The following is a 27,850-nucleotide window of genomic DNA, read 5'->3' on the forward strand; positions in this document are numbered from 1 at the left end:
CCGTAACCCCCAAGCCCTAAGGCCTAAGCCCTAAACCTCTATCCCTTAAGGCCTTACCCCTAACCCCTAAGCCCTAACCCCTAAGCTGTAAACCCTAAACCTTAAACCCTAAACACAGAAAACACTACATCTTCTTCACCAACAAAAAAACACCAAAATGACCTTAGTTAGTGCAGGCAACAAACCTTAGGACCACACCCACCCCAAATGTAAACAATTGCAATTCAACAACCAACAACAAAGCAAAGCACAAAGCACATCACAGATAAAAGCACAAAAGGACCCAAAAGGACCCCATTATCCAACAAATCAGTTAGCATTTTGAATAAATTTGAAAACGACCCACCAATCTCCAACAAACAAAACACCTAAAGGACCTTCCATTATCCAACATTTGAATAAAAAAAACAAAAGAAAGCACCCAAATTTCAACTTTTGTTGAACAATTATACAAAGGACCCCCAGGACCACCACCACCCAAACTACCTTTTCCCCGAGGCCCCGACAAAAATACATGAAGCACCCACCGGACCCCTGGACCACCAGCACCCAAACAATCTTTTTCTCGACAACAATAAACAAATGAGCCACATGACCCTCATTCTACAACATATCCATAAGCATTTCGATTAAACAATCAATGAAACCCACAAATCACCAACAAAGATTTTCGAATAAACAAACCTAGAAAAAGGGGATGCAACAAAGCACAAAATGAACTGAAATTTGTACTTACAGTAGGTAGGCGTCGTTTGCTTGGGATCCTTGCGCACATTCCAGCCCATTTCAAATCCTTCGAAATACTATCAAATCTTTTGAAAACCAGAAGAACTTATGGTTTTCAACAAAAACGAACAAAAGGAAGGTAGGCGACAACAACACGAACTAAGGGTTTTCGCTCAATGAACTATTGATCGCGATTTGGGGTGGGTGATATGAAATTAGGGTTAGGGTTCTTTGATTTGGGAACTGGAACGAAAGAAATGGAAGGGAATCGCACGGTTAGGGCTTTACGCTTCAATTCGAATTGCATGATTCACGAGGGAAGTTTTTTTAAAAATTTTGATTTAAATTTTTTTTTTAATTTTAAATTTTTTATGATATACAAGTGTCATCCTTTTAGATGATCCACGTGTATCAGATGCCAACGTGGAAGTTCATATGTGGAGAGGGTGGGACCCAGCATAAAAGGAATTGACAGACAACGTAACGAAGGTAGAACAATGCAACAAATTCGTAAACAAATGTATGACATTGAAACTTTTTAAAGATGATGTATGAAATTGTTAACGACCCAATAGTTGAGATAGTTTTTTGTAATTTATCCAATTTATTACGATCCCTTGGATTTGTCATTGAATAATCACTTAAGAAATAAAGAAATGACTAAAACAAACAACACATCTTTAAGTAGTATCTTTCTGTACGTGTGAATCACTTTTTTTTTGTTTTTTTGTTTTTTTGAGTGAGTACGTGCGAATCACTTAAAAAATAAGAAAACAAGGAAAATAACACATCATTAATTAAAACGGTAGCACTCGTGATGAAAAAATGGCTCTTGCATGAGCGGATGCGGAAAGGCCGGTAAAAGATAAAACGTGACGCGTTATTGGACAATTTACAAACGCAATTAACTACTTACTACTTAGTAATCCAAACCCAAGTTTAATACCTCCATTTCCAATTCAAATCCAGAAACCTCAACCTCAAACGACTGATACAAAAATGGCCACTGAACAGAAGAGCAGCTGCGGCGACGGTGGCGGCAGCATCGATCCAAAGAGCGGGTTTTGCTCAAAGACCAAAACTTTCCACAGCCTCAGACCCAAATCCCAACTCCCTCTTCAAACCACGCCTCTTTCCCTCACCCACTACATCCTTTCCCGCCTCCACCAGTCCCCTCCCCCGCCTTCTACTCCCGCCCTAGTCCACGCCACCACCGGCCACCAAATTCTCTACCCCGAGTTCATTCTTCGCGTCCAAAACCTCGCCGCCTCGCTCCAATCTCAGCTCGGTCTCTCCCACGGCCAATGCGCTTTCGTTCTCTCCCCCAACTCCCTCAACCTCCCCATCCTCCACCTCTCTCTCCTCTACCTCGGGGTCATCGTCTCTCCTTCCAACCCCGCCAGCTCCAATCCCGAAATTTCCCGTCAAATCAGTCTCTGCAACCCCGCCGTCGCATTCGCCACCTCCGACACCGCTCACAAAATCCCCAACTCCCTCCGCCTCGGGACCGTCCTCCTCGACTCGTCCGAGTTCGAGTCCATGATGCTGAAGTGTCCGAGTTCGACCAAGTGGAGCCAAATTAGCGTGAGCCAATCGGACACAGCCACGATTCTCTACTCGTCGGGGACGACCGGGAGGGTCAAAGGCGTGGAGTTGACTCACAGGAACTGGATATCCAATTTGGCCAGCAGCGCGGCTCGAAACGCGTCGGCTCCACACGCTGTGTGTCTCTGTACGGCACCGTTTTTCCACGTGTACGGGATCGCGTACTGCCTGAGGGCTTTGGCGACGGGGGACACGCTGGTGTGGATGGCGAGGTTCGATATGAAGGCGATGTTAGGATCCATCGAGCGGTTCGGAATCACCCACGTGGCCTGGGCCCCACCGGTGGCCGTGGCGTTGACGAAGTATGGGGATGGAAACGAGATGGGCGGCTACGATTTGAGTTCGCTGCAAGTGATCGCCTGCGGCGGCGCTCCGCTGGCTAAGAGCGTGATCGAGAAACTGAGGGAACGGCTGCCCAACGTACAAGTCTCTCAGGTAAGGTTAGAGTGTGTGTGTTGTCAGTGACTGATGTGTATGTTTTCGATGAGCTTAAGGATTTAACGACGACGTTTAATGTTTTTAGCCATCTGGCGGGCTGTGCAGGCATACGGGATGACGGAGACGACGGCCCGAGTGTTTGCCGCGGTGGGTCCGGAAGAAACTGGGGTTGAAGGAGCCAATGGAAAGCTGATGTCAGATCTTGAGGCCAAGATTGTGGATCCTGAGAGTGGCACTGCGCTGCCTCCTTTGATGCATGGGGAACTTTGGGTCAGAGGACCCAACATTATGAAAGGTAACGTTGATATTCACGCATGTATTTTATTTGGACACGACGTTCATTCTGAATCACCCGACGGGAAAACGTCGTAGCCTTTTACCTTGCTTTGCAAGGAGTTTGTTTATTACGATTCGAACTTGTGACATTTCGCTCACAAAGGAGCAACCTCTCCGTTGCGCCAAGGCTTACCCTCATTAGCTTATGCGGAAATCTTATCAAAATAAATGTTGAAAGAGACAATTGACGGTGAATTACAAATAGAATGGGGAGTTGGATAATAGAGTACTAGTTCATGCTTTGATTGGTGGTGGTGGTGGTGCTCATAAGTGCAGGTTACGTTGGTGATGAAGCAGCAACTGCCGCAATTTTGGACTCGGAAGGATGGTTAAAAACCGGAGACATTTGCTACATTGACAACCAAGGTTTTCTATTTTTCGTCGATCGGCTCAAGGAATTGATCAAGTACAAAGGCTACCAGGTTTGCCACCTCTGCACCTCACCCTTTAACCAAACACTTTCGTTTTCTTCTTCGCTTCAATGGGATTGCTTATGTTTGCATCAGGTTGCCCCGGCAGAGTTGGAGGATCTGCTTCACTCCCACCCAGATATTGTCGATGCAGCTGTGATTCCGTAAGTAACTTACTCCGTCGTTTGAAAGTGATTGAGTTCAAGCTTCACGTGTCAACATCTCATCGAGTTTGTGTTTGGGTGGGTGGAAAATGATTGACAGGTACCCAGATGAGGAAGCAGGTCAAGTTCCGATGGCGTTTGTGGTGAGGTGCCTTGGAAGTGCCATTGATGAATCACAGATCAAGGATTTTATTGCCAAACAGGTAAACCTCAGACTATTTTCATCATCTAACTACCATAAAAACGAAGTTTTACAGTTTTACCAATTTTAGTTTTACCCTACTGCATCAACTGTAGGTTGCGCCATATAAGAAGATACGACGCGTAACATTCACCATGGCAATACCAAAGAATGCACAGGGTAAAGTGTTGAGGAAGGAATTAATCAAACTTGCACCGTCCAGGTTATAAATTCCACTTTCTTTCTTCTGGTGTTGGTTTAGATTTCAAGCTCTCAAATGTAAATACGATTAATCGCTTTGGCAACAAGCAAAGATTGTTCATTACGCCAAAGTATGTGCGATGTTTTTCAAATTATTACAGATTTTTCGTTACTTGTTCAATAAACAAACCAAGATTGCACAAATGTTGTTTATCGATTAAGACACTAATGAGCTCATGCGTACGAGCTTTTCAGATGGTGAAACAAAAGAGAACATACCAAAGCATTGATTCGTATTCGGCTAAACTCTACAGTCATCAAATATAAATGCTGCTGGAGACTGCAATGCCAAGTTAGCCGGGGGGCTGACGACGGCTGCAGCAACCGTATGGAGGAATGCCAGCTCCGCTTCTATTTTTAAGACGGCTATCGTTGTTTCTTAGGTCAATGGTCTTCCGTATCTTCTTTACTCTAGCAGAGAATCTGTTGAAGGACTTCCAAATTTCACTATGCATGAGGGGAGGGAGTTGAGAGAGTATCTTGAACAGCCATAACCCTTATTCATGATCTCACTCCATCACTCTTGGAGCTCAATCTCGGATGCTACAGAATTACTCAGAGTAGTAGTGTTCCGCGTATGATTCTACCCATCTTTTATAGCGACCATCCACAGCGTATGGATGGTCCTCAATTACACTAGGAATCAAAGGAACTTCCACAGCCATGCCTCTGAAAATGTTAATACAAGTGTCAAATAACTAGTCAATTAATTCTGGAAATAATGACACAGCTGCACTGACTATGCACCGTTAAAACCTTACCTTTGTATAAGATCAGCTCGTAATGCCTCGAGAGTTGACCTACATGGCGTACTTATCCGGACCCAAAGAAGCCTAAACTATCCCCCCTCCACATACTCTTGTACACTTCACAAAACCAAGCAAACGGTCGAAGCGATGAAGGTGCAAGCCAGGATGGATCAATGCATCAAGCAGCCGAAAAAACTATTGTCTGTCCAAGAACAAAGGTAATCAAAGACAGTTCGATGAAAAATATCGTGGTGAGGAGGCCTCTATCAACCATCCATCCGAAAATTGTTATGCCCCCATGATTGGTTTGCAAGTATAACACTGCATTGCAGAAAGGGATAGAGTATGAGCCACAATCAACAACCAGTCAAACTGAACCATGGAAATGAACAAACGAAAACCATAAATGTCGACCAAAGCGCCTTCTTTTCAAACACAAAAATGGTAAACAGAATGCTTGAAATTTAAGGTTTGATACAAACGGGAAGAACTGAAACAGCATAAGCTGATGCATACCAAAAGCTTGTCTCTTGTGGTATGAAGCCATATGTGAAGCCAGCTGGGAATTTGTAGGCACATGAACATAATCCGCCGACTCCAAATCACTCTCAGAGTAACTTGAATGCAGTGAGCTCAATCTGTTGGCAGCCTCAAAGTTCACCAAACTGTCTGAACTTCTGTTATGCGGTGAATCATTAGAACTGCATGTCATTAACGCATGCCATCTACTGGCAACTGTCGCTATACCTTGGGCTCTACCAGAAATTTTAGTAGCTGCGTGCAAGGAAAGAATAATGCCGACAACCTGAACAATTGTGGAGACCTGAAAATTTGATGGAAAAGGAGGAAGGAAATTTAATGCATTAAATTTAGTCTGCAATCAATGATGATTAGAGAGTTTTCAGAGAGGTCCAGTGTTAAATGGGGGAATCCATTATGGTTTTGAATCGAATCCTATAAGAGTGAGAAGTTAATCAACGGAGAATTAGATTCACAAAAATCATTGAACTTACTGCAAAATCGCCGCCATTTATGACAGTGATTTTTCCACTGTATATTGTGATCTCAAATAGAGTCACAAACTGGCTCGTGGTGACGATTATAAACTGCAGAAGAAGGAAGATCCGGAACCTGTGGCTTATTTTATGAAGATGATACCGCAGACGAATATGCTCCTCCATAAATAGCAACACATTAGAATCCCTTTCCAAGAGCCTTCCATAATCATCGAAGTGGATAACTTGCAAGTTGCAGATCAAGTGAAATAAAATGCTGGCTGTTAGAGTGATTGTACTCACATAAGCCCATGACAGAACCAAAGCTAGTAATACAGCAAATGACAGCCACCATGACTGATGGACATATATCATGCGGATGACCTCACGCAGAGTCTTCAAAAGGAAACACGGCAGCGCCCACCAAATGAGCAGGCGTAAAGAACCCTGTTAAGATATGATACCCAAGGAAAGTTCTAAGCACAATAAGCACTGGAAACTTCAGGCCAAAATTGTCTATACAAGTTAAAATAAACAGATAACACGGTTAAGTCTTCCCGATATTTGCTGGCTGCAGCTAGTGTGTGCTATGCCTATCAATATTGGTAAACAAATGCAAAGATGGAAGATTTCGATTATGTTTTCACCTGCAGGTCTGAAGTGGAAACAAAACATGCTGAATTTGGTAAGCACTTTATGTGCATACCATCTAATCCTACTGGTTAGTAGACAGACGCATGACAGATTTGAATAGATAATATTTATAATCACGAATTTAAAATCAGACCAAAGGGGACACCTTTAACTCGCATTCAAGACATAAATTTGGATTAACTCGTTCACACAACTACTAGGATTTTCTAGTATGCATCAGTCAATAGTAAGTTAGTAACGCCGGGATCTTTGGCTGTTTGGATTCTTGGCCGCACATCTAACCTTTCTTTCATCGATGCATGCCATACACCGGAGAATTTTCGCAACTATGAAAATCCTCATATCATCAAATTTGAAATCGATATATGATAAACCTAATATTTAAGTTCTTCCAATATTTAAGGTCTTCGCAAGTAAAACCATTTCAAACTATAATCATACCTTAATCTGCCTGATGTAATCGTTTCGAAACCGAACCATACGGCCACTATAGCGATCGACAAAGAGGAACCTCCGAATGCCATACTTGCGAAGACAATGAGAGATGCAGAGCAAAGAGACCGCCGCCAGAACCGCCTGCGAGCCCACGATAACGAGCTCGAACCCTTTTACCTGATACTTCTCGCAGTCCGAGCAGTTGAACATCTCGAGCACGACCACCGGAAGCACCACACCGAGAAAAGCCAGAGCAGTCCAGGACAGCGCAAGGCTGAACCAAGAGGATTGATCGAAGCCCAATAGAGTGAGAAACGTTTCTAGCCGTTGGAGGGTTTGGTCCAATTGGGTGTCTTTGTATTCTCCTTCTGGTGCTTGGTGGCGGTTGTTGTGATTTGAATCGAGAAGAAGGGTAAGCTGGGAAGGTGGCTCATCTGTTTTTATATGAGGGTCCGCCATGGATGGGTTAGGGAGCTTAAAGCTGAGATTTTGATGGGTGTGGACTTTGGAGCTAAAATGGTGACTACCCAATCGAGATTAAGGTGGTAAAAGTAGGAAAGTTGGAAGCTTTTTTGGATTAGGAACTTAGTTACTGAGAATCTGATCAAACCCAGGACATCAATCTTAAGTCACTTTTATTCTTATTTGGTAAATTTTTGTTCAGGAAGCATCTGCTAATCGACCAGAAAAGCCGGTAATATTTTATTTTTAAATATAGCAAACGTGAACAAAAAGAAATTGTTTGGTGCAGCTTTGAATCGTAAACTCGTTAATGAGTTCCAGCCGTTGGATCATTATAGGTAGTTGTCGTTTTCTGGGGGTTGTGTAATGGATGACGGAGACAACGGGCCCCAGTATTTGCTGACAGTGGGCCCCAGTATTTGCTACGGTTGGCCTGGAGGAAACCCAAGTGGAAGGATCTACTGGAAAGCTGATGTCATATGTTGGCGAAAATGTACGAAATCAACTGTGAGAGTGGCATTCGGTTGCCATTTTAAGACACGGTGTTGCAGATGTCGGTTAAGTAAGTTCATCAGATTCAATGCCACAAACGTTCGTTAAGTCAATTGATTAAGTCAATTGATCAGGAAGAGACATTTATTTTCGATTTCACTTGATGAGGAATGAGCAAATGCCACAATACAAATAGACTCGGTAGGATGGTTACAATGAAGGTTTTCTGCTTTCGTTGATCGGAAAAGGATTTGATCTAGTACAAAGGCTACCAGGTTTGTCTGCTTTACACCCTTTTTAAATGGGAGATTCGTACGTATCATATCGGTGTATATATTGTGTTATACTGATGAGAATATATCACCGGTTACACTCAAGTTTCTGCCCTACTTAAATACGACTTCTGTTTTTGCTTTGCATCAACTGTAAGTGCACCGTATATTGAAAATACGACGTGTATCATTGATTGACGCAATTATCAAAGAATGCACAAGGTTAAGTGTTAAGGAAGGACTTATTGCATTATCCAAGTTATAAATTCCAGTTTCTTTCTTCTAGCATTAGTTTAGAATTCATGTACATACAATTACTTGAGCACCAAGCAAAGATTGCTCATTATTCTAAAGTATGTGCGATGTTTTCACATACACAATACTACACTGATCACAGATCAGTCACTAGTTTAATAACAAGCTAAAATTGCATAAACACTGTATATCGATTGAGATACTAATCGATCGCTTGAGCATACGGGCTTCGGACAGAGTGAAACAAAAGAGAACATACCAAAGCATTGATCCGAGTACAGCTATCAGATAGAGATGCTGTTGGGGATTCCGCGGCCAGTAACTCCAGGGCCTGAGGTGGGAAGCAGCAATTCGTATGGCGGAATGCCAGCTCCACTTCTGTTTTTAAGACGGCTATCTTTGTTTCGTAGGTTAATGGTATGTTCTATCTCCTTCAGTCTATCAGAGAATCTATTGAACATCTTCATAACTTCATTATCGTTGATCCAATGGGATTCCAGAGGGTTCACCTGACCCAAGTACTCTTCATCAGGAGAGTGAGTTGAGAGTGTATCTTGTACGGCCATTATCTTGGTGGCTTGAAGCTTCGTTGCCAAGGAAGAAAGGAAAGTTTGCTGCGGGTTAGAAATAAACATTTCGTAATCAGGGTCGTCTTCTTGCGGAATGAGTTTTCTCATAATGGCCGGGCGGTTTGGTACATAACCACCAAAAGGGTACTGGCCAAAGTTGATGGCTGCGTGTTGACCTGAAGCGACCCAAATTATCGTTGTTAGTACACCGGATAAGTCCTCTTTGGTATTGAGTTTAGGCCACCAGGGCTCGTTTCGCTTGTCTTCGTGTCCCTTATTCTTGATCTCACTCCACCACTCTTGGAGCTCAATGTCAGATGTGACAGAATTTGGCTCAGAGTAGTAGTGTTCCACATAGGATTCTACCCATTCTTTTATAGCAGACCATACGAGGAGACCATCTGCAGCGTAAGGATAGTCCTCAATTACAAGTTTCACGCCACAAGGAGCCGAAGGATCTTCCACAGCCATGCCTCTGGAAAATGTTCACACAATTGTCAAATAATAACTCCGTTAATTTGGGAAATAATACACGGCATACTGCCTCTATTCACTTGTTCAAACATTACCTTCGAAGAAGATCAGCTGGTAATGCCTCCATGTCAAACCTCCACATATCCTTGTATGCTGCAGAGCTTACATCCATGGCGTACTTTCCAGGACTAAAAGAAGCCTCAATTATTCCCCCTCCATTTATTAAGCTTTGTCGTGCAAGTGCGTTAATTTCCAAAGTGTAGCGCATGTGTGGGTGGAGTAGCTTGTAAATCGGGTGCATTGAGCTAAGCTGTCTATGAGTCGCAATTATATAAGGTTCAACGGAAGCATGAGTCCTCAACCTAATAATTACCAAACAAATTAGAAGTGTTGACAGCATAGTCTAAAATAGTTGTTAATTGATAAAACTCTGACAATGTAAACCATCCAGATTGAAATGAATTCAGTTTTACCAGTGATTGACTAGTTGATGGATGCCGGCATCGTTTGAGCAAACATGAGCTTTGGCTAGCTTCCAAATCCAATGTGTAGTAGCATGATGCCCATGAGTATAAACACGTTTATTTTGCGGGGATAAAGCCGTTGGTGGAAGTGAAAGCTCAATAGCTATAGGCCTCACAATACCAGCAGGGGTATAGAAGAACACCGTCCTAGAGGCATAAGCTTTTCTCCCAGGCAAGGCGTTCATCCTCTCAATAAATGGCATATACGTGTCATGGTGATCAAGTATAAATAGTCTCTTCTCCTCAATTGCCTGGTATGATAAAATGTTACTGTTAGAGGTGCCTTCACATAAAATCCTATTTGCATTTTTCTTAGTTGCAAAATTCTACACTTCATGTTGGTTCAAACTAAAGATCATATATCGGAAAATTGGAATTCAGACATTATTACCTTATCTACACTCATCCCATTGATTTCTTGCTCTAACAATTCCCTTGTGATAGCAGATTCAGGAGGACCGTAAACAGCAGGATCTAGTTTGCTGAGAATCGGAAATTCCTGTGAAATAGAACCCAACTTATGGACTCTCAAATGGGCATTTGATTTGAAAGGACATAGTAGTTTACAAAGGATTTGTTTGTATATTACCTTCAAAATCTCAATGTTGACTGGATTGACCCCAGCTAAAGTTTGGCGTGCAAATTCATTATCACGCAACCAAGCAAATCTATCCACTAACCACAAATTAAACAGCAGGAGAAAGAAGTGAGATTAAAGACGAAATTAAACTGATGCCTCAGAGTCTCGACAAAGTTATTGTAATCTAATGGAGTAGTAGGAGCTTCAAATCTTACAAAACAAGGGAAAAGAATAAGGATAGAAGGAGAAAAAGTGCACTTACTTTTTATAACAGCGGGGATTTCGTATTTCAACCATCTTTCTCCAACGGAAAGAACCTCTTTCACCATGCTGCCCAGAAACAGTTTCTTGCCTTCTTTCTTCTCCTCGTCTTTCTCTCTCATGAGGACACCGTCACTATATAGGTCATCTATATCAGAGAAGCACTCGAAAGGATTGTCTGTACTTGACAATGTAGCAGCAAGAGATGGTATAAGATTGTGAAGCAGAGCTTTCAATCTTCCAGTGGAGAAAGTATTCTGCTTAATTTCCTCGAAAGCCTCATCCCGAGGTACATAAACTGGATGGGGCTTTTCAATTCTGCTCTCCGTTAGAGGATCTGTTTGAATGCCATCAAATCAGCGATTAGACGTCAATACTACAGAGTGAATGTAAACAGAGAACTAGACTTCACTAATAAATACAAAGAGAGATCATCATACACACCTGTCTTGGTTGGAGGCCGGCCGGTCCTACAACGCCTAGGGTAAGGCCTCTCCTCGCCACCAATGACCGGCCTAGCCAGATCTTTACTCTTATCAGGATTTCCCAAATCATTGTAAACATCATAATCATAGATTCTATCATGTTCCTTTCTCCTACCTTTCCCATCACCCCGAATGCTGAGTAAGTCTTCACGTCGAAGATCTTTAAGGCCCGGTGGTGTCTGTCCAGGCAGACATGCCTGTTTACAACAACAAGATAATGTAAAGCATACCTCTTGCAAGATCATTCATGCAATATTTACTTCAGGAAAAATAAATATACACAAGCAACGATTCATACTTGATTTTTGAAGATAATTCTACTTTCCAGATTATCTTTGCGTGAATGGATCCAAGTGTTGGCAGGGAAGAAAATGGGGCCTCCGTCGAAACCATGAATGACAATCTCCAACAAGTAGAACTCTTTGCCCTGAAGATTGGTAACCATAATTGCCCCAGGACAGCCAAAGTCGGATGGGACAGTGAAGTCAGCAGCATATTCAACAATGTGTGCGTACTCCGAAGGCACCGGCTTTGGCAGCCACCCTCTCACGGCAGACTGGACGATCTTTCCTGAATTTGTAACTGTGAAAACAAGTAACAAAGATCAATCAAACTGCCCCAAATTAGGAAACACAAAGCCAAAACAGACTTTTTGGCGCTACAAAAGTGTAAAAATAAAACAGAAATTGGACAAATTAAATCATACAATGATAACAAGATATTAATTCATGGTAGGAAAATAAACGAAACCCTATAGATCATTCATAACTCTATGAATGTGGTCTTAAGTTGGAACAGTGCTTCGTCTTGCTCGATTCTACAAATCACAGTCTGACACAAGTGCAAAATAAGTCGTTAAAATCATCAAAAATAAAAAAGTTTATGCACAAATGCGAAATAGTGATTTGTCTGCAACGAAAAAGAACTCCTTAAACAGGCAAAAGAACACAAAATTACTCCCTACCCATTAAAGAACAGAAAAAGTGAATTAAAAGGAAGAAAATAGTTATAATATAATTAATTAGTTGAAATTAAGAGAATACTAAACTAATTAAAGTGAATTAAAAAAAAAAGCAATAAAGTTAAAATCTTTAAAAAGTTATGATTAAGAAAATACTTCAACTAATTACCAGGATCAACTTGCTCGCTGACCAGCTGAATGAGAATTCCCTGTCCAATCCCATTGATGAAGAACTCCCACTGATCCTCAATCTTCTCCGTGATCTTCTCCTTCATCTTCTTCCTGATCGTCACCACCGCCTTCACCTGGATCTCTCCACCTCCGGAAGAAGACAACTTATCAACGCCTTTACTCTGCAATGGCGTTGCAGCCGTCACAGTCACCTTGTCTCCGCCGCTGATCGCGGCCCTGACTGATCCCTGCCCATTGACCCGTGATCCGGGAACGTGGGCCTTCCGGACCCTGATGTAGTTCCCGGGCCCGGTGACCCGCCGGCCAACGGCGGCGGCTGACTTGAGAGAAGCAGTGGTGGATTGTTTCACCGCATACATATCTCCCCCTGAGATTAAGGTTTAATGCTTTACAGTAACAGGAAGAGTGAGATGCTGATGATATATAAGGAAACAGATTGCCGGTGAAACGACGGCGTACTTGTGTGTTTTGGGGGCTTAAAGAAGACAGTGGCTGTCGGAGAGAGTGCGATTGACCGATCACTGAACTAAAGAGGGTGTATTCAATTGAGAATGTAAGAGATTTTAATGGATTTATAAATTCATAGATTTTTATGGAGTTTTATTGATTTGTAGAGATTTCATATAAAATTTTGATTCAATTCCCTTGAAATCTCATAGGAAGATGTGAGATTTGTGGATGCTTAAAATACACTACGAAATCTCTCCAATTCCCTATAATTCCTCAACTTTCTCAAATTCTTTAAAATCAATTTCTAATTGAATACACCTTGAATGTTATAAACTTCTTTAAAATCCTAATTGAATACACCTAGATTTCTAAGGATTTTAATAAACCATCTTAAAATTCTAATTGAATACACCTATAATTTCAGAGAATCACTTGAAATCTTGATTAAATACCCCTAGATTCATTAAAGGAATTAAAATCCCTTAAAATCTCATTTGAATACATCTCTCTAAAGCTAGTGGGGGAGTGGGGGAACTCGCGGTAGAAATATAACAAAAAATTAATTCTTAATTTCAAAAATGTCATTTTTTATAAAAAAATTTAAATATATCCAAAATTTTATTTAAATAGACACTAATATTTTCAAATTTAACAATTAAATAAATTAAAAGCTTTTTAGTTACTGTCGCCTCAAGTTTCGGTCCAACTTCACCTTCGCTTCTACACTCCACCACCACAACCCTATCCCGTTCGACCCCTCATCATCGACATTGAATGCTGCCGCTGTTACCACAAGTCAGAGCAGCAGAATTAATCAAATAAAAGTGATATTTGAGTTTGTCCATAATCTATCAATTATTTTAGTCCTTTGCAACTTTTGAGTTTGGCAGCAGAATTAATCAAATAAAAGTGGTATTTGACCAGCTTTAGGTGGAATTTGCTTTATTTTTGTAGTAGCTTTTTGTAAAATGTTGGGAGACACAACTGCAAAGACTCGCAAGCGAAAATGCGTGTAAATAAGATTTGAGTAGAGCGATGGTATTAGTGGATGGTTCGTTGTTAAGTGTAAGAAGAATCGATGAAAATCAAACTTGTACCAGAGTGTATATGCGTCATCACTTTCCATCATGAACATCGTTAATAACGACATCAACTTAATCACAAGGGGTAGCAAATAAGAAAGCACAACTCACAGTCACAACCACGTTTCAACTTTTGAGTTTGGTAGTTGCAGGCGTGGTTCTTTATTTTGAGCTGTAAGATTTGAAATCAATAAAAATGGTATTTGAATTTGTCTATAATCTATCAATTATTTTAGTAATTTGCTTCAAAAATATATGTTAAATAAGTATTAAAATGACAAAAATATCTTCAATCTAATAATAATGTGTCAAATGATTTGGAATCGGATCTCCTCCGGATCTAAAAAATCTGAGCCTAAGGATCAAATTATCCTGGTCATTGAAATTTGATCTAACGGCTACAAACAAGAGCTCCTTTAAAAGTCATAATAATTGTAACATTGGATCAAATTTTAATGGCCCAGATCATTTGATCATTTGACTTAGTTTCTTTGGGTCCAGAGGGGATCCAGTTGCAAATGATTTGACAAAGTTGAGAGTATTTTTGACATTTTTCTTTATTTAACAAGATTTTTCACGGAATAATCAAAATAATTGATGATAGACAAATTCATGAATCAATTCTATCAATTTTAAATATTAGAGACTATTTTGACTGAAAAATCAAACAAGTACTACGATCCTTGAAAATATTAATAAAATGGGGAAAAATAGAAGAAAATATGCAACAATGTTAGGTTAGTTTAATGAGAACTTTAACGAAAAACTTCTAATACTATTCACTTTAAAGAAAGACTATATTTTTACACTAAAAAATCAATTCTGGTACTATTCACTTTACCATTTATTTTGTCCTTATGATTAAAATCAAATTTTCAAACATTTTTCATTAGTTTTCCTTAGTTTAATTAGTTGGAGATTAATATAACATAAACACATAATCCGATCGCTGGTAGCATTATCTTACTTAACTGACAACAATGTGTAGTTTACTATAGAGACATGCATTTGATTAGTTTATGGACGACCACTATTTTGTCTTGTCATCCTTGTTAATTATAAACCAACACAATAAGTCATATAAATCCATATCTTCTCTTTCACATGTTTTTTTTCTATAAATCCAACCAACAACACAACAATTTGTAAATAATTCAACTGAATAGAAACAGATCTAAACTACAAAATCTCCTTTTATATGATAACATATTTTATTTTAAAGAGACAAGAATTAACGATAAGGACAAAATAAATAGTAAAATGAATAACATTAGGATTGACTTTTTAATGTAAAAATATGATTTTTCGTTAAAATAAATAGTACCGGGAGCTTTTCGTTAAAATTCTTTTAAATTAATTTCTAAATGAATGAACCGAAGAAGAAGAAGAAGGAGGTTAATTCTGTTAAATCCTTGAGTATTCAATTTGATAATTAAAAATATACACGAGTGAAGGTCAATTTTGTTAACTTTTGTTTGTAGTCAAATTTTGTTCCCATTTACTAGGCATATAATTCACGTGAAAAATGAAACCCTAGCTCGTATATTATTTTTCATTTCTAGAAGTTGAGATTGGATTGGGTTTAATTATTTCTATATACTATTTTTGTTCCAGCCGTCCCACATGTGAAACACATTAAGCGGAGATAAAGAACACTCAATGACCAGACATTTTTTAAGGCTCCTTGACAGTTGATATTAAACGTGATGTTAGTGAGATTAAAATTTTAAATTAAATTTTATAAATTAAATGATGTGGACATTGATGATTAAATTATTACTTAAGTATTGATTAACGTTTTTATCTTCTATTGCTGACACATTATTTGGTTTGCAAATTTTGTTTAAAAACTTGGTCACCTAAACATTACTCTTATGTTAATAGATTTTCTATGAGCAACCAGATATATAGATTCACATTATCAGAACATATAGGAAAATGATATATCAAAACAGTCAACGAATCAATGTTTATTGGGAAATATGCACATATAGAAATTCTGGGGCACTAAACAGACATTAAGTCGTATTATAAAACACGGGATAGTGCCCTCCCATTGTATTTTTTTATTTAAAGTATATAACTTGTTCTATTTGTACGTATTTGCGGTGTTTATTCGAGTTCGTTAGACTTGAATTAAAATACATGTGGGAGAGGTGGTTCATTGGAACTATGAAGGAGACTAAAACATGAAATAGTTCCGACCTTATTTTTGGTAGGGCGTCATTGAGCTTCATGTCGAGTTTGCTGAGTTTCCTAACGTTGCACACGGCTTCTACTTTCTTGTCAAGGCGTCGGCGATACAAGTCTTTAACCCGATTATCTACAGCTGCCTGTTTGCACAGTGAAATAAAAGAAAATCAGTCTTGCTCATGTATCGCATATGTGTGTGTGTGTGTGTGAGAGAGAGAGAGAGAGAGAGAGATCCATGCCTGGTTGACCAGAGCTGGCCTTGAGGGTGTGCAAAAGATGCCACCGCACAGGGCCCTAATTCAGAAGGCCCCCAAATTTTCATTACATGTATATAGATGCATATAAAATAGATTAGATGTAAAAGATAATCATATATGTGGTTCTAGCGCTAGTGGTTTAGCTTTTTTTCCTTATATACCTTGTGCTGGGTTCGAATCCTTGTGATATTGTTTTGCTATTGTAAGTTTTTGCAAATTTGTAAACTTAAAAAGGGGATAACAAAAACGCATCCAACGTGTATCGAACTCAGGACCTTTGAAGGTAAGAAAAAACACCTGGCCGATCAAACAACTTATTTTTGTTGTAGTAACTTGTAATAGTTTAGGTTTATAGATGAAAAAATTGAAAAAAAAATGAAGGGCCTCCATCTAAATTTTGCACAGGGCCCCTAAATACTTAGGGCCGGCCCTGGGCTGACAAAAGCAATGGAATGCGCACTACTAGCCTTGCCAAATGCACCAAACAGAGGCCTTGAAATAACCTGCTAGGACATAAGGCTATCTACAGTAATCAGAACAAAAACCGCTAAACTTATTACATATCCCATTCCCAGAAAGAATATCAACTACTATATCTTCAAATTCTTTCGGACCCTCCTCAATGTAACTCATCAGTTAGAGCAACTCCACCGGGACTCCTAGTCCAATGGACCGGCAACTTTTTCAACCCAATAGCTAGAGCTACAAGCTCTAGCCCATGCAGGCATGTGGATGAAGGGGGGCCCGAGTGAGAGGCCTGGCTCGAATCAGTGGCCCGAGAGCCCGAGGGCCAGGTGACGCCAGGCTAACGTCGCCACAATATAAAATTAATAAAAATATAAAATATTAATAAAAATGTAAAAAATTAATAAAAAAGTAATAAAGTAATAAAAAATTAAAAAATTAAAAAAAATGTAAAACCCAGCAAATTTCGAACTCAACGGCTCTCGCAGGAGTTCGTCGCCGAGGCTGATGATACACCCACAAACAAATGGCAGAGACTAAACCCAAGGGTTTCAACTCGAAACACATAAAAAACCAGAGAATAACTCAAGCAATTGAAGTAGGGCAATAACCTCACCTGGGTTTGACCAATGGAAGCTTGAAGCTCTCGGCTTCAATGGTGGATCACCCAAATGGTGCTTTGATGATGCATGCAAGGATATATTCAAGTTCCTCTCGTCCATGGGATTGAGATTTCAGAGTTTGTTAGTTTGATTTGCTTCGATTTCGAAGAAGAGGAAGGATGAGAGCTCTCATAGTTGTAGAAAGAGAATGAGAGTGTCGAGAGATTAAAGAGAGATAGAGGTTTCAGAAATGAGGGGGAAGGGTTACATCGATAGAGAGAGAGAAAAAAAAAGTGTAAGGGAAATGAGAGAGAGGGCTAGGTGAGGGAAACGGTCAAAGTAAAAGAAATGATGGAGTATTGTGCGTGAGAGAGAGAGAGTGAAAGAGAGAGAAAGCTAGAGAGATGTGGGAACCGACTGACAAAGAAAGAATTTGAATAAAAAATCCGAAAAAAATTAAAATAAAAAAAAAATTTAATTTTTTCTATAAATATGTTAGGGTAAATTACATTTTACCCCTCAGGTTTGGAGCCGATTTCAATTCCTTACAACATCTTTAAAACATTTCAATTTCATACATTTACTATTATTTTATTTCAATTTCATACATCCGTTAAAAAATTCATTAAGCAAACCGTTAAGTAATGACGTGGCTACCAAATTTATGCCACATGACAATTTTTTTTATGCATTTTAAATATTATAATAATTTATCCTATTAAAAAAGAAAAGAAACCTGTCTTCTTCCCCAAGCACACCCCACCCCACCCCACCTCCCCCGCAACCCATCAAGGAAGAAACATGTGATGACCTGTATTTTCAAAACCTTTGCCTATTTTTTTTAATGTATTATTTATATTTACTTACAGTTTTATTATTTGAGCAAGTAATATCTATAGTAATTTTAGAATTTCATTTTGAGGTGCTTGTAAGCACCCTTCCCAGCTGCCACATCCATCACTTATTTACACCTCCTCCTTTGTTTCGATAACCAAGATAAGAGTTTTAAGGATTTTAATTTATTACTTTTGTACACCTTGTAAGGTTTTGGAGTTATTTTAATAAGAGGAGTTCATTTTTTCAACCCATGTCAATTTCCTTTTACTTTTACTCGCGTTTCGGGCGCGGGGTCTTATTTTACTACCGACCCCGGGTCCGGGGCGTGACAAAACAATAAGCACCCACAAAGTCCAATTCAAATGTTATGTCCATTTCTCCTAAGTGCAAAACCCAATTTTTATTCAAAGAAGCATCTTTCGCATATCCATTCAATTAGAGAGAAACCCTTTTCTTGGAAAATTTATTGCTAGTGGAATACCCAATCTTTTCATTCCCGACGGTTTTCCCAGCAGCCAAACAGAACATAAAATGTAATTTAAAGATGAAATGTGCAAGGAAGAAACAACAAAACAGAAAGAGAATTGGATTAGGGTCGAAATTAGGTTTACCTGTTTGAGGTCTTTCTTCTTCAGACAATCTGAGAATCAATCTGATGGCACCCAAAACCCACCCTTAGGCACCGGATTATGGATTTCTAGATATCTGGAAAGGGGATTCGGACCTCGGTGAGGAGGAAATCGAAGATTGGATAAAGGGCAAAGTGCGGTCCACGGTGAAGAGCTGTGGGTACATGTCAAGGATCCAACCCTGGGCGGAGTGCTCGATGCCCATAAAGGAGAGGCATCCCTTGACAGACTTGAGGGAAGAGAGGGGGCAGGAGCGGAAATCTGGGTTTGGTGGAGGGCCTTTTGGGAATCGACGAGGTCGGGGTGGGGTGGGATAGGGTGTGCTCGGGGAAGAAGATGGGTTTCTTTTTTTAATAGGATAAATTATTATAATATTTTAAATGCATAAAAAAAATATTTTTGCCACGTGGCATAAATTTGGTAGCCACGTCATCACTTAACGGATTTTCTAACGGATATATGAAATTGAAATAAAATGGTAAGTAAATGTATGAAATTGAAATGTTTTAAAGATGTTATAAGGAATTGAAATCGACTCCAAACATGAGGGGGTAAAATGTAATTTACCCAATATGTTATCATTATCTTCGAATTTACACCATAATTTTATATTTTCTCAAAAACTTTGGGTTGTAATTTCTTATTTAATGACATGTGATACAACAAAACCGATTAAAAATTCTATCCGAAATTACAAATAAAATTATTTTGTATTATTTTATAAAATAAAAAATACTAATATTTTATTGCCTATTGCCATAGTTATTTAGTTTAGGGGTGAAAATGCAAAAAGGCAGTTACTATTTATTAAAGGCAGTTACTGCTCACTGAAGGCTATTCAATAGTGAGTTGCCCTAGGAGGCCTTTGCATCGCTGGAGTTGCTCTCATGTAAAAGAATTGTCATGACTAGAAAAAGCATCCATGCATAAGAACTGTCGTGAACTATAAACTTTACTGGTTCAGGTGTAAGATCCCACATCGTCTAGAAGAGTGATCCTTATATGTATATTCTCATCCCTACCTAGCATGAGGCATTTTGGGAGTTCACTGGCTTCAGGTTCCATCTTAACTCCGAAGTTAAGTGAGTAGCGCGCGAGAGCACTCCCATGATGGGTAACCCACTAGGAAGTTCTCATGTGAGTTCCCATAAACAAAACCGTGAGGGCGTGGTCGGGGCCCAAAGCGGACAATATCGTGCTACGGTGATGGAGCGGGCCTGAGATGTGGTGGACCCGGGGCCGGGATGTGACATCAGATGTGGTGATGTGCTTGCATTTGGATCACGCATATTAGCCCATGCAATTGCACCACCTTTGATCACCATTTCTGGTTTTGCGCCAAAGAACGACGGCTTCCATAGAACAAGATCAGCCAGCTTCCCCACCTGCATAACATGCAAGCCCATGAGAAGAATGAGAATTCCGCTATTTTAATGGCAATAACAGTGTTTATGGAACCCACGAAATGCAAGTAATTCCGAAAAGGTAAGTTTCATCCAGGAGAGTTAAATACTCAAAAAGGTTGAAGCTCAAAGTAATAAGATTAACTTTTATTCATTTATTTCCAAATGCTCTTCTTCAAATGAGAGAGGTTAAAAAAAGCTTGAAACGAATTATTTTGGTTGTCTATTAAGAATTTAAGAGTGGCATACCTCAATAGAACCAACATACTGAGAAAATCCATTAACTATTGCTGGATTTATAGTGTACTTTGCGATGTATCGTTTGATCCGGAAGTGTCATTGTCGGATCCAATAGGTTCTATCGACCTTTTTTGTGATTTCATCTTGTCAGCTGTTTGCCAAGTTCTGATTATCACCTGACACGAAAAGGTTTTAGACAATAAGCCGTATACATGCCTCTGTGTAAAATAAATAGACAAAGACTATTACTAACGCCAGAAACAGGGACTTTCAAGTGAAGGCTTGAAAATCCACGGTTTGGTAAAAGGCGACAAGGATAATGTCTATAATTCAATTCAAATAAGGACTTTCTGTTTTCTTTTTTGTTTGTTACTGTTTTGTTACAGTTTCAATGAAGTCGATAAAAACAGACATATGCGGGCATGTATCTCAGTTTATAAAAAATTTCTATGGTCAGGAGGAACTAGAATGCATAAGGTGAAGGTAATAAGAGCCTCTCCGATGCGACCCATGGCCTGTGAATCAGAAGATACAATGCTAATTGCTCCCATATCGTGCAAAATATCTTCTGCAGCAGTTGTTTCTTATTCTCTTGATTCAGCAAAAGCTACATCTTCTGGAATGTCCTTGTCAAGGTGATGGCAAACCGTCTGCACCATTTGAAATTTCATAATAACATTCAGTCGAAAGACTCTAAACAACCTTAGTTCATGCTGTATCGCTACTTCTGTTATATTCTCATACCAGTATGTCAAGATGCTCATCTATAGTATTTGAGGTGAAAGGCCGCGTGGGATTCGTTGATGACGGCAGGACATTTTTCACGCCACAGACTCTGATTATATCTGGAGCATGGCCCCCACCTGCTCCTTCACTGCCAAGGGATAACAAGGATATACTATGAGAACTAAAAAGGAAAAACACAAAGAAGAAGAAAAGAACAAACGAAGTGTAAAAACATGCAGGAAGTTACGCCAAAGATACTCATAGTCATTGGAAATATGTATACTTAGCAATATAATCATACTGACAAGTCATCAAGACTCGCAGCAAAAAATATAGGTACGAAAATGCAAAATATTAAAGTTTGCAGGAATGGTTAGATAAATGTCAAGGACTCAAGATGTGACCAAACGGCCACGATCTCAAACTGTAGTCAGTGTGATGCCTCAGCTGCCGAAGTTTTTTTTGCCTCTTCTCTGTACAAAGTACAGTGGTCACGAACTTGTAGAAGACTGAAGAAAAATTGCCAACTTATCAAATAGACCAAGAATGTGATTTATACCCTTGGTAAGTATGGATAGTTCTTCTTTTAAATGCAGCAATTGTATGCTCTACAAATCCAGACTCATTCAAGGTGTCTGTATGGATGTTAACCTATCAAGATCAGAATTGGTATTTGAAGATGTTAAACTCGTAAGATACTACCACCGGAAACAGCCTATAAGACCTAACATGAAATAAAGATCATAATCTAGCACCTGGATGTCATATTGATCTCCAACAGCCAAACAGTTGTCGATTGCGGCAGGAGTGCTTCCCCAGTCCTCATGCAGCTTCAGTCCCATCGCCCCAGCCCTTAATATACCATGCATCCCTTCGGGTTTGGCAGTGTTCCCCTAAAGTAAGCCAAGGGTATTAAAAAAGAAGGAAGAAATATATAAAATGAAACAGCTTTAGCTATCACTTCACATTTTGTAAAATGGAAGTAACAGGTTTATCGTTGAATGTGGGCATTGGGTGGGGAAGAAAGAAGAGATTTTTAAGTACACACAACAGTTTATGCATACCTTCCCCGTAAAGCCAAAATTTAGAGGTAGGTAGTCAGTTTGCTTGCAGCATTAACTTCATTTGTAATGGGGATGGTGTACAAGTTGTTGCACGAGTCCCAGTAGCAGGTCCTGTTCCACCTCCCACTAATGTTGTGATCCCTACACATTACGTAGAAGTTTCAGAAAATGGACCCCTTGATAGGATTTTTACTACTCATGTGAACGGGCTTAAATCTTCTATTTTACTTGCAAGAATCACAAAGTTATTGTAGTATAAACGGATCTCGCAAGGTCGTCTCCACAGGGATTATTAAATAATTCGAAACTAATCAGATTCCATTTAATTATTGTAAAGTAGAAATTGAGGTGATTGATTTTATAACCTAATTAAAATAAAAACGAAATTAATGAATTAAAATAAACAATCTGCTATATTAGGACTAGAGAGAAAAGAAAACAGTTTTGGGAGAATCAAATTAAGAAAGCACTAGGGTTCCACCATCACCTAGCAATCCTATGAATTTTTACCCATTACTTATGATCTATACATGCCACTTTGAAGGTTAGATTTTCCTAATTCATATTCTACTTGGAACCCCCAACATAGAACATATATCTGACATGCAACCCGTCCGGACGTTCGGATCAAATCTGAACATGAAAGACTCATTATGCTTTATGAAAATCCTTTGAAAAACCATGCAATCCTTAAGACGTGATATTCATTCTAAGTGAAATTACAATTATTAATCACAAAAAGCCAATGTCAATTTCAGGGAATCTTCCAACCAAAATTGCATCAAATTACTTTTCTAAAAAATCATAATGGTGATCAGGCATTAAGACAATTAGATAATTTTTATCTCGGTGATTAACAATTCAAAGTACGCATGCAATCAATCATAAGCAATTAAATAAAAATCACATATTCATGTTAAGGCTCAAGGCTTCGCCCTAGCAAAAGAAATTAGTTCCGCATATTCATAATTGAAATCATAGAAAATATTATTAAGAAAAGGATTGAAAACACCTTCAAGTAGAAAATCTCCAAAACCCTAGCACTTCTCTCTGTCTCCAAAATTGCATAAAATAAAGCGTAAAGAAATATGGTAGACGGCCAAGCAATATATCTACTAAGCCTCCACACAAAAACCTAAAAACTAAAATTAATCCCAATAAAATAGGAAACATAACCCTAAATTAGATGGTAAAATTCGCCTAAAAACTGAACAGCCACGTTTTGGACCCATAAGCTGCTCCAAAACTGGCCCAATATAGCTGGATTTAATGTTTGGAATATTCTGAACACTTTTCCAGAAGGCCACGAACCCATCTGAGGTCATCTTGGGCTCCAAAAATGCAATTTAAGCCCAAAAACGTCATTTTCCAGCACTGCACACTGCTTCTTTATTTCATCGCTAGAAAATAACCGCTTGGTGGAAAAATCCTAAATTTTGATACGATCAAGCTAAGTGACTCAAGAACGTCCTCCCACTGGAATCACTCCAAAATTCATCCATTTGGTCCTATTTTGCTCCAGAGGAAGTCGAAAGTCCTATATTGAAAATACAATTCAAAGTATCAAAATTCTTCCAATATATTAACCAAAATATACTAAGCTTAAGGTAAAATATATAATATAAAATCTACTCATCACCCCTTAATGCTTGTTCATTGTCCGCAAAAAATTTAGAAAACACAACGTTCATTCATGATTACATTTGAGCAGGAAAGAAAATGAAACAAATGTTGGATAAATATCAACAATCAATGATAATTTTATACATGCTAATAAATGATGAATGCGAACAACTAACTTAACAAAGTACGAACAAGAAATAATATTAAATAGTTAAAACTAAAGATCGAGACTTGCGTACCGCAATGTCCTTGAAACATATATTTCGTCCCTACTCAGTGCTTGTAGTTCTACGGACGTCTGCTTCACTAGGATTCAACGATCAAGTTAAAATTCCAACACCGGAAAACTTAACTTCTGGCGAATTTCTTTGTGGTTCTCTCAGTAAGAATACTTTGGATTGTAGAAGAAGAATTATAAAAGAAGAATTATGTTTTTCTATGTTCTAAATGCCATGCAGATGGATGTATATATAATACGATCATGTCTGTTCGCAACAGGTATGGAGAAGGGATGCATCTGTTGGGAGCCATCTTCTCAAATGGGTGTTTGCTTTCTATGTTCTTCTACCACAATTCAGACTTCATCTGAAAAGATGAGTCTGTTGGTAAAAAATAAATAAATAATTAACTTAAAAATTAAAAATAATTAATTAAATTTGAAAATAATTAATTAAATAATTTAATTATTAGAGCCTCATTGTCTCTGTAAGATCCCACATCACCCAGGAGTGAGGATCCTGTAAGCTTTATATGTATATTCTCATCTTTACTTAGCACGAGGCCTTTTAGGAGCTCACTGGCTTCGGGTTTCATCGAAACTCCGAAGTTAAGCGAGTTCGCGCGAAAGCAATCCCAGGATGGGTGATCCACTGGGAAGTTATCGTGTGAGTTCCCAGAAATAAAACCATGAAAGCCTGGTCGGTACCCAAAGCGGACAATATCGTGCTATGGCAGAGTCGAGCTCGGGATGTAGTGGGGGGGCCCGGGTCGAGATGTGACAACTCTCTTGCTCCATCAATTTTTGTAGTTCTACATTTGTGTTTTCTGTTTGTTGATCAAATTTAATGAATTAGATCATGACTTTAATGTTTTATACTACTCATGACTTTGGCGATGAGAGGTCCAAATGCTGCATATATGATATATCATTCGGATTAGTTCATTTGTGGAGCAAACGGAAGGATAATGTCATAACAATGTTGAATTGTTTTCTTGGATGGAGAATTGATTGCCTTGTTTTTATGTGTTTGGTAATGCAGATACGGGAATGCAACTGTGGTGGAGAATTAATACAGAGAAGATGGTAGGATCTTATCTTCCAGCATATAAGGGCAGTTTTTTGGTTTTGGAATTTAAGATATTTAAGTAGGGTTTCTCTTGCAGTTGTAGAATTTGTTAATTTTGGAAGCATGAATTAAATGTTTGGGATTAACTCACAATGCTTCCTATCAAAACCAATCAAAACCATTTTCTGAATCTAATGTTACAATGTTGTGCACTGTCATTGATAAGCAGATTTTCATTATGATGAATTTTAAGTCTTTCTCAAAATTTCAATAACTAAAATTCATGTGGCATTTAGCGTGAATTTTGTCGGATTTGTCTCATTGCATTGGATTGATTTCTTGTACTGTTACCATGCCCATCAATTTTTCCTTTTTAATCCTAACTGTTTTCGCTTTCAAGGAAAAGAGTTTTGTTCCTTGATGCCTTGCAAGAGAGCTGTGGTTTTGACAATTGGGGTAAATAAACGTCACTTATGATGTATGTTTGTTACTTGTTTTATTATTAGCAAAATGAACATAAATTTAATTTGTTATCTTCATTTAACTTGTTGGTGATCATGTTATGTTCATAATAAAAGTGCAGGCAGAAGTGTGAAGATCGGATTTGAGTTTTCACTCTCCTTAAAACACTACAATGTCTAATAAGGAGTATGTTTCATACTGGATGATTTTATTGTTAGAAATGAACATATGCTATTGTTATGTTGTAGCTTCTTAACTGTTTATACACAACTAATAGTGGGGAAGGATTTTAGAGGGATGGACTATATATTACATTGGTACAGCCCACAAGTACCCACTTGAGGGCTTTGTTGCAAATTTTTAGCTGTAGTTAAGTGTTTAGGTTGCTCTTAGGAGAGATTGAACAGTGAGGAAACCTGCAGTCATAAGAAACTAAATAGCTCCATGAATCTTATCTTTCCGTATGGAAACATGAAAGACTTCACTAAAGTTGAAAATTAGATTTCAAAATACTTATTTATTAGCTTGTGCGTTGCAGAACCTATAAGGTTCTTAGTAGTTTCTATCTTTCTTAGAAATTAATGTCATAACAATGATTGTCCAAACTTTTATTGTTTTGTACATCTTGTTCGCTAGTAATGATGGTTTAGCTGCTTAGTTTAGTTGCATATTTTATTCACTGTAATTTGGTATAACAAAGTAGCAATGCATCACTGCTATTGAGTTTTTAATGCCGATTGAAAGTTTTGGTCCTTGAACATGACTGGAAATAGGTCCTTTTATTTATTTATTTTTCATTTTCACTTTCATTTGGATTTCAGGAAGATGATTGCACTATCCACCAAGTTGGAAAAAGAGGTGAAATCAGTTCCACCCGCCTATATGTAGAGATGCATGGATTGCTTTATGAAAAATCTCATTACTTCTGCTGACTTTGTCTAGGACACTTCTACACATGTTTTTTTTATGAGGAATACTTATATACTTTCATTATTGATATCCCACTTCTACTGTTTGGTTTGTTGTTACAGCTCAAGACAGTTGTTTTCATTTTGATTGCTGTTTTGATTTTATGAATTTTTTTATATCTTTTGTTTTGCTTAAATTTCAATTTATAGCCTGTTTAGATTTTTCAAATTTTTACGTTTTAATTTTTTTTTTACATAGATTATATTGGGCACAATTTTTGAAATTGTGCATGTCAAGTGGTGGTTAGATGTCTGACAAATTGTCAGAACATAGGCACAAAAAGACCCATATTTGTGCTTATCTCTTGAGCACCAAAAGCCATATTGTGTCCTATGCTCAAAGGCAACGCCTATAGAGGGCACATGATATTTTAGTTGCTGCATTGGTGCTATCAGTCTATGGGCACATCTGTTGGTGCCCTTAAGCATCAAAGGGCACAATTAATTTTTTGTGCACAGTGCCCAGATTTTTTGTAGTGTTTATCAACTTCCTAGAAATTTTCTTCCAGAACGACATGCTGTAATGTGAGATGATATTTACACCCTTCATAACATCTGGATTGCCTGACGTCCCAAGGGCAAAAATGTTACCATCCTTGATACCAATATTTGCCTTGTATATCCCGCTATAATCAATGATCACAGCATTAGTTATAACCATATCCAGTGAATCAGCTCGGTCGTTCCCAGATGAATCAGCAATAGTTATAACCGTATCCAATGCATTGCCCATTCCTTCTCTTATAACTTTACCACCAATACCGATTCATCCCCATAAACAGTAAAATCTTTTTCAATTTCAGCAAACAAGTTGGTATCACCAAGCCGAACTCTATCACCGGTAGTAGGGCCATACATGTTTGCATATGCCTCTCGAGAAATTACAGTGATGAGCTGGACTGCTTCCTGCAACCCCTTCACTTGGATCTCTCCACCTTCAGAAGCAGACAACTTATCAACGCCTTTACTCTGCAATGGCGTTGCAGCCGTCACAGCCGCCTTGTCTCCGCTGCTGATCACGGCACTGACTGATCCCTGCCCATTGACCCGGAACGTGGGCCTTCCCCGACCCGGTGACCCGC

At 38.8% G+C, this 27,850-nt stretch overlaps 3 protein-coding genes and 1 pseudogene across 3 annotated transcripts; 1 reads left to right on the plus strand and 3 right to left on the minus strand.

The window, feature by feature from the left end:
* Positions 1 to 1,563: 1,563 nt before the first annotated feature.
* On the plus strand, positions 1,564 to 4,265 carry LOC103452115 (4-coumarate--CoA ligase-like 9). Its single transcript, XM_070810489.1, has 6 exons — positions 1,564 to 2,766; positions 2,875 to 3,064; positions 3,382 to 3,527; positions 3,612 to 3,679; positions 3,780 to 3,882; positions 3,977 to 4,265. The coding sequence occupies exons 1-6, from the start codon at positions 1,726 to 1,728 to the stop codon at positions 4,088 to 4,090; spliced, it is 1,662 nt and encodes a 553-aa protein (XP_070666590.1). The 5' UTR covers positions 1,564 to 1,725; the 3' UTR covers positions 4,091 to 4,265.
* LOC103452116 (uncharacterized) lies at positions 4,158 to 7,634 on the minus strand. Its single transcript, XM_008391605.4, has 5 exons — positions 6,961 to 7,634; positions 5,884 to 6,312; positions 5,387 to 5,693; positions 4,883 to 5,191; positions 4,158 to 4,790 (listed from the first exon to the last, which is right to left on the minus strand). The coding sequence occupies exons 1-4, from the start codon at positions 7,411 to 7,413 to the stop codon at positions 5,049 to 5,051; spliced, it is 1,332 nt and encodes a 443-aa protein (XP_008389827.3). The 5' UTR covers positions 7,414 to 7,634; the 3' UTR covers positions 4,158 to 4,790; positions 4,883 to 5,048.
* Positions 7,635 to 8,719: 1,085 nt separating this feature from the next.
* On the minus strand, positions 8,720 to 12,840 carry LOC103452114 (lipoxygenase 6, chloroplastic). The gene is given in 9 exon segments (NM_001294083.1): positions 8,720 to 9,479; positions 9,574 to 9,840; positions 9,952 to 10,253; positions 10,394 to 10,501; positions 10,592 to 10,677; positions 10,845 to 11,180; positions 11,288 to 11,525; positions 11,627 to 11,910; positions 12,459 to 12,840. Coding segments are annotated over 9 exon segments (2,763 nt in total).
* Positions 12,841 to 13,610: 770 nt separating this feature from the next.
* On the minus strand, positions 13,611 to 27,501 carry LOC103452414 (urease-like; annotated as a pseudogene).
* Positions 27,502 to 27,850: the final 349 nt, after the last annotated feature.

This window comes from Malus domestica, chromosome 13, assembly GCF_042453785.1.
Source record: "Malus domestica chromosome 13, GDT2T_hap1".
Lineage (NCBI taxonomy): Eukaryota > Viridiplantae > Streptophyta > Magnoliopsida > Rosales > Rosaceae > Malus > Malus domestica.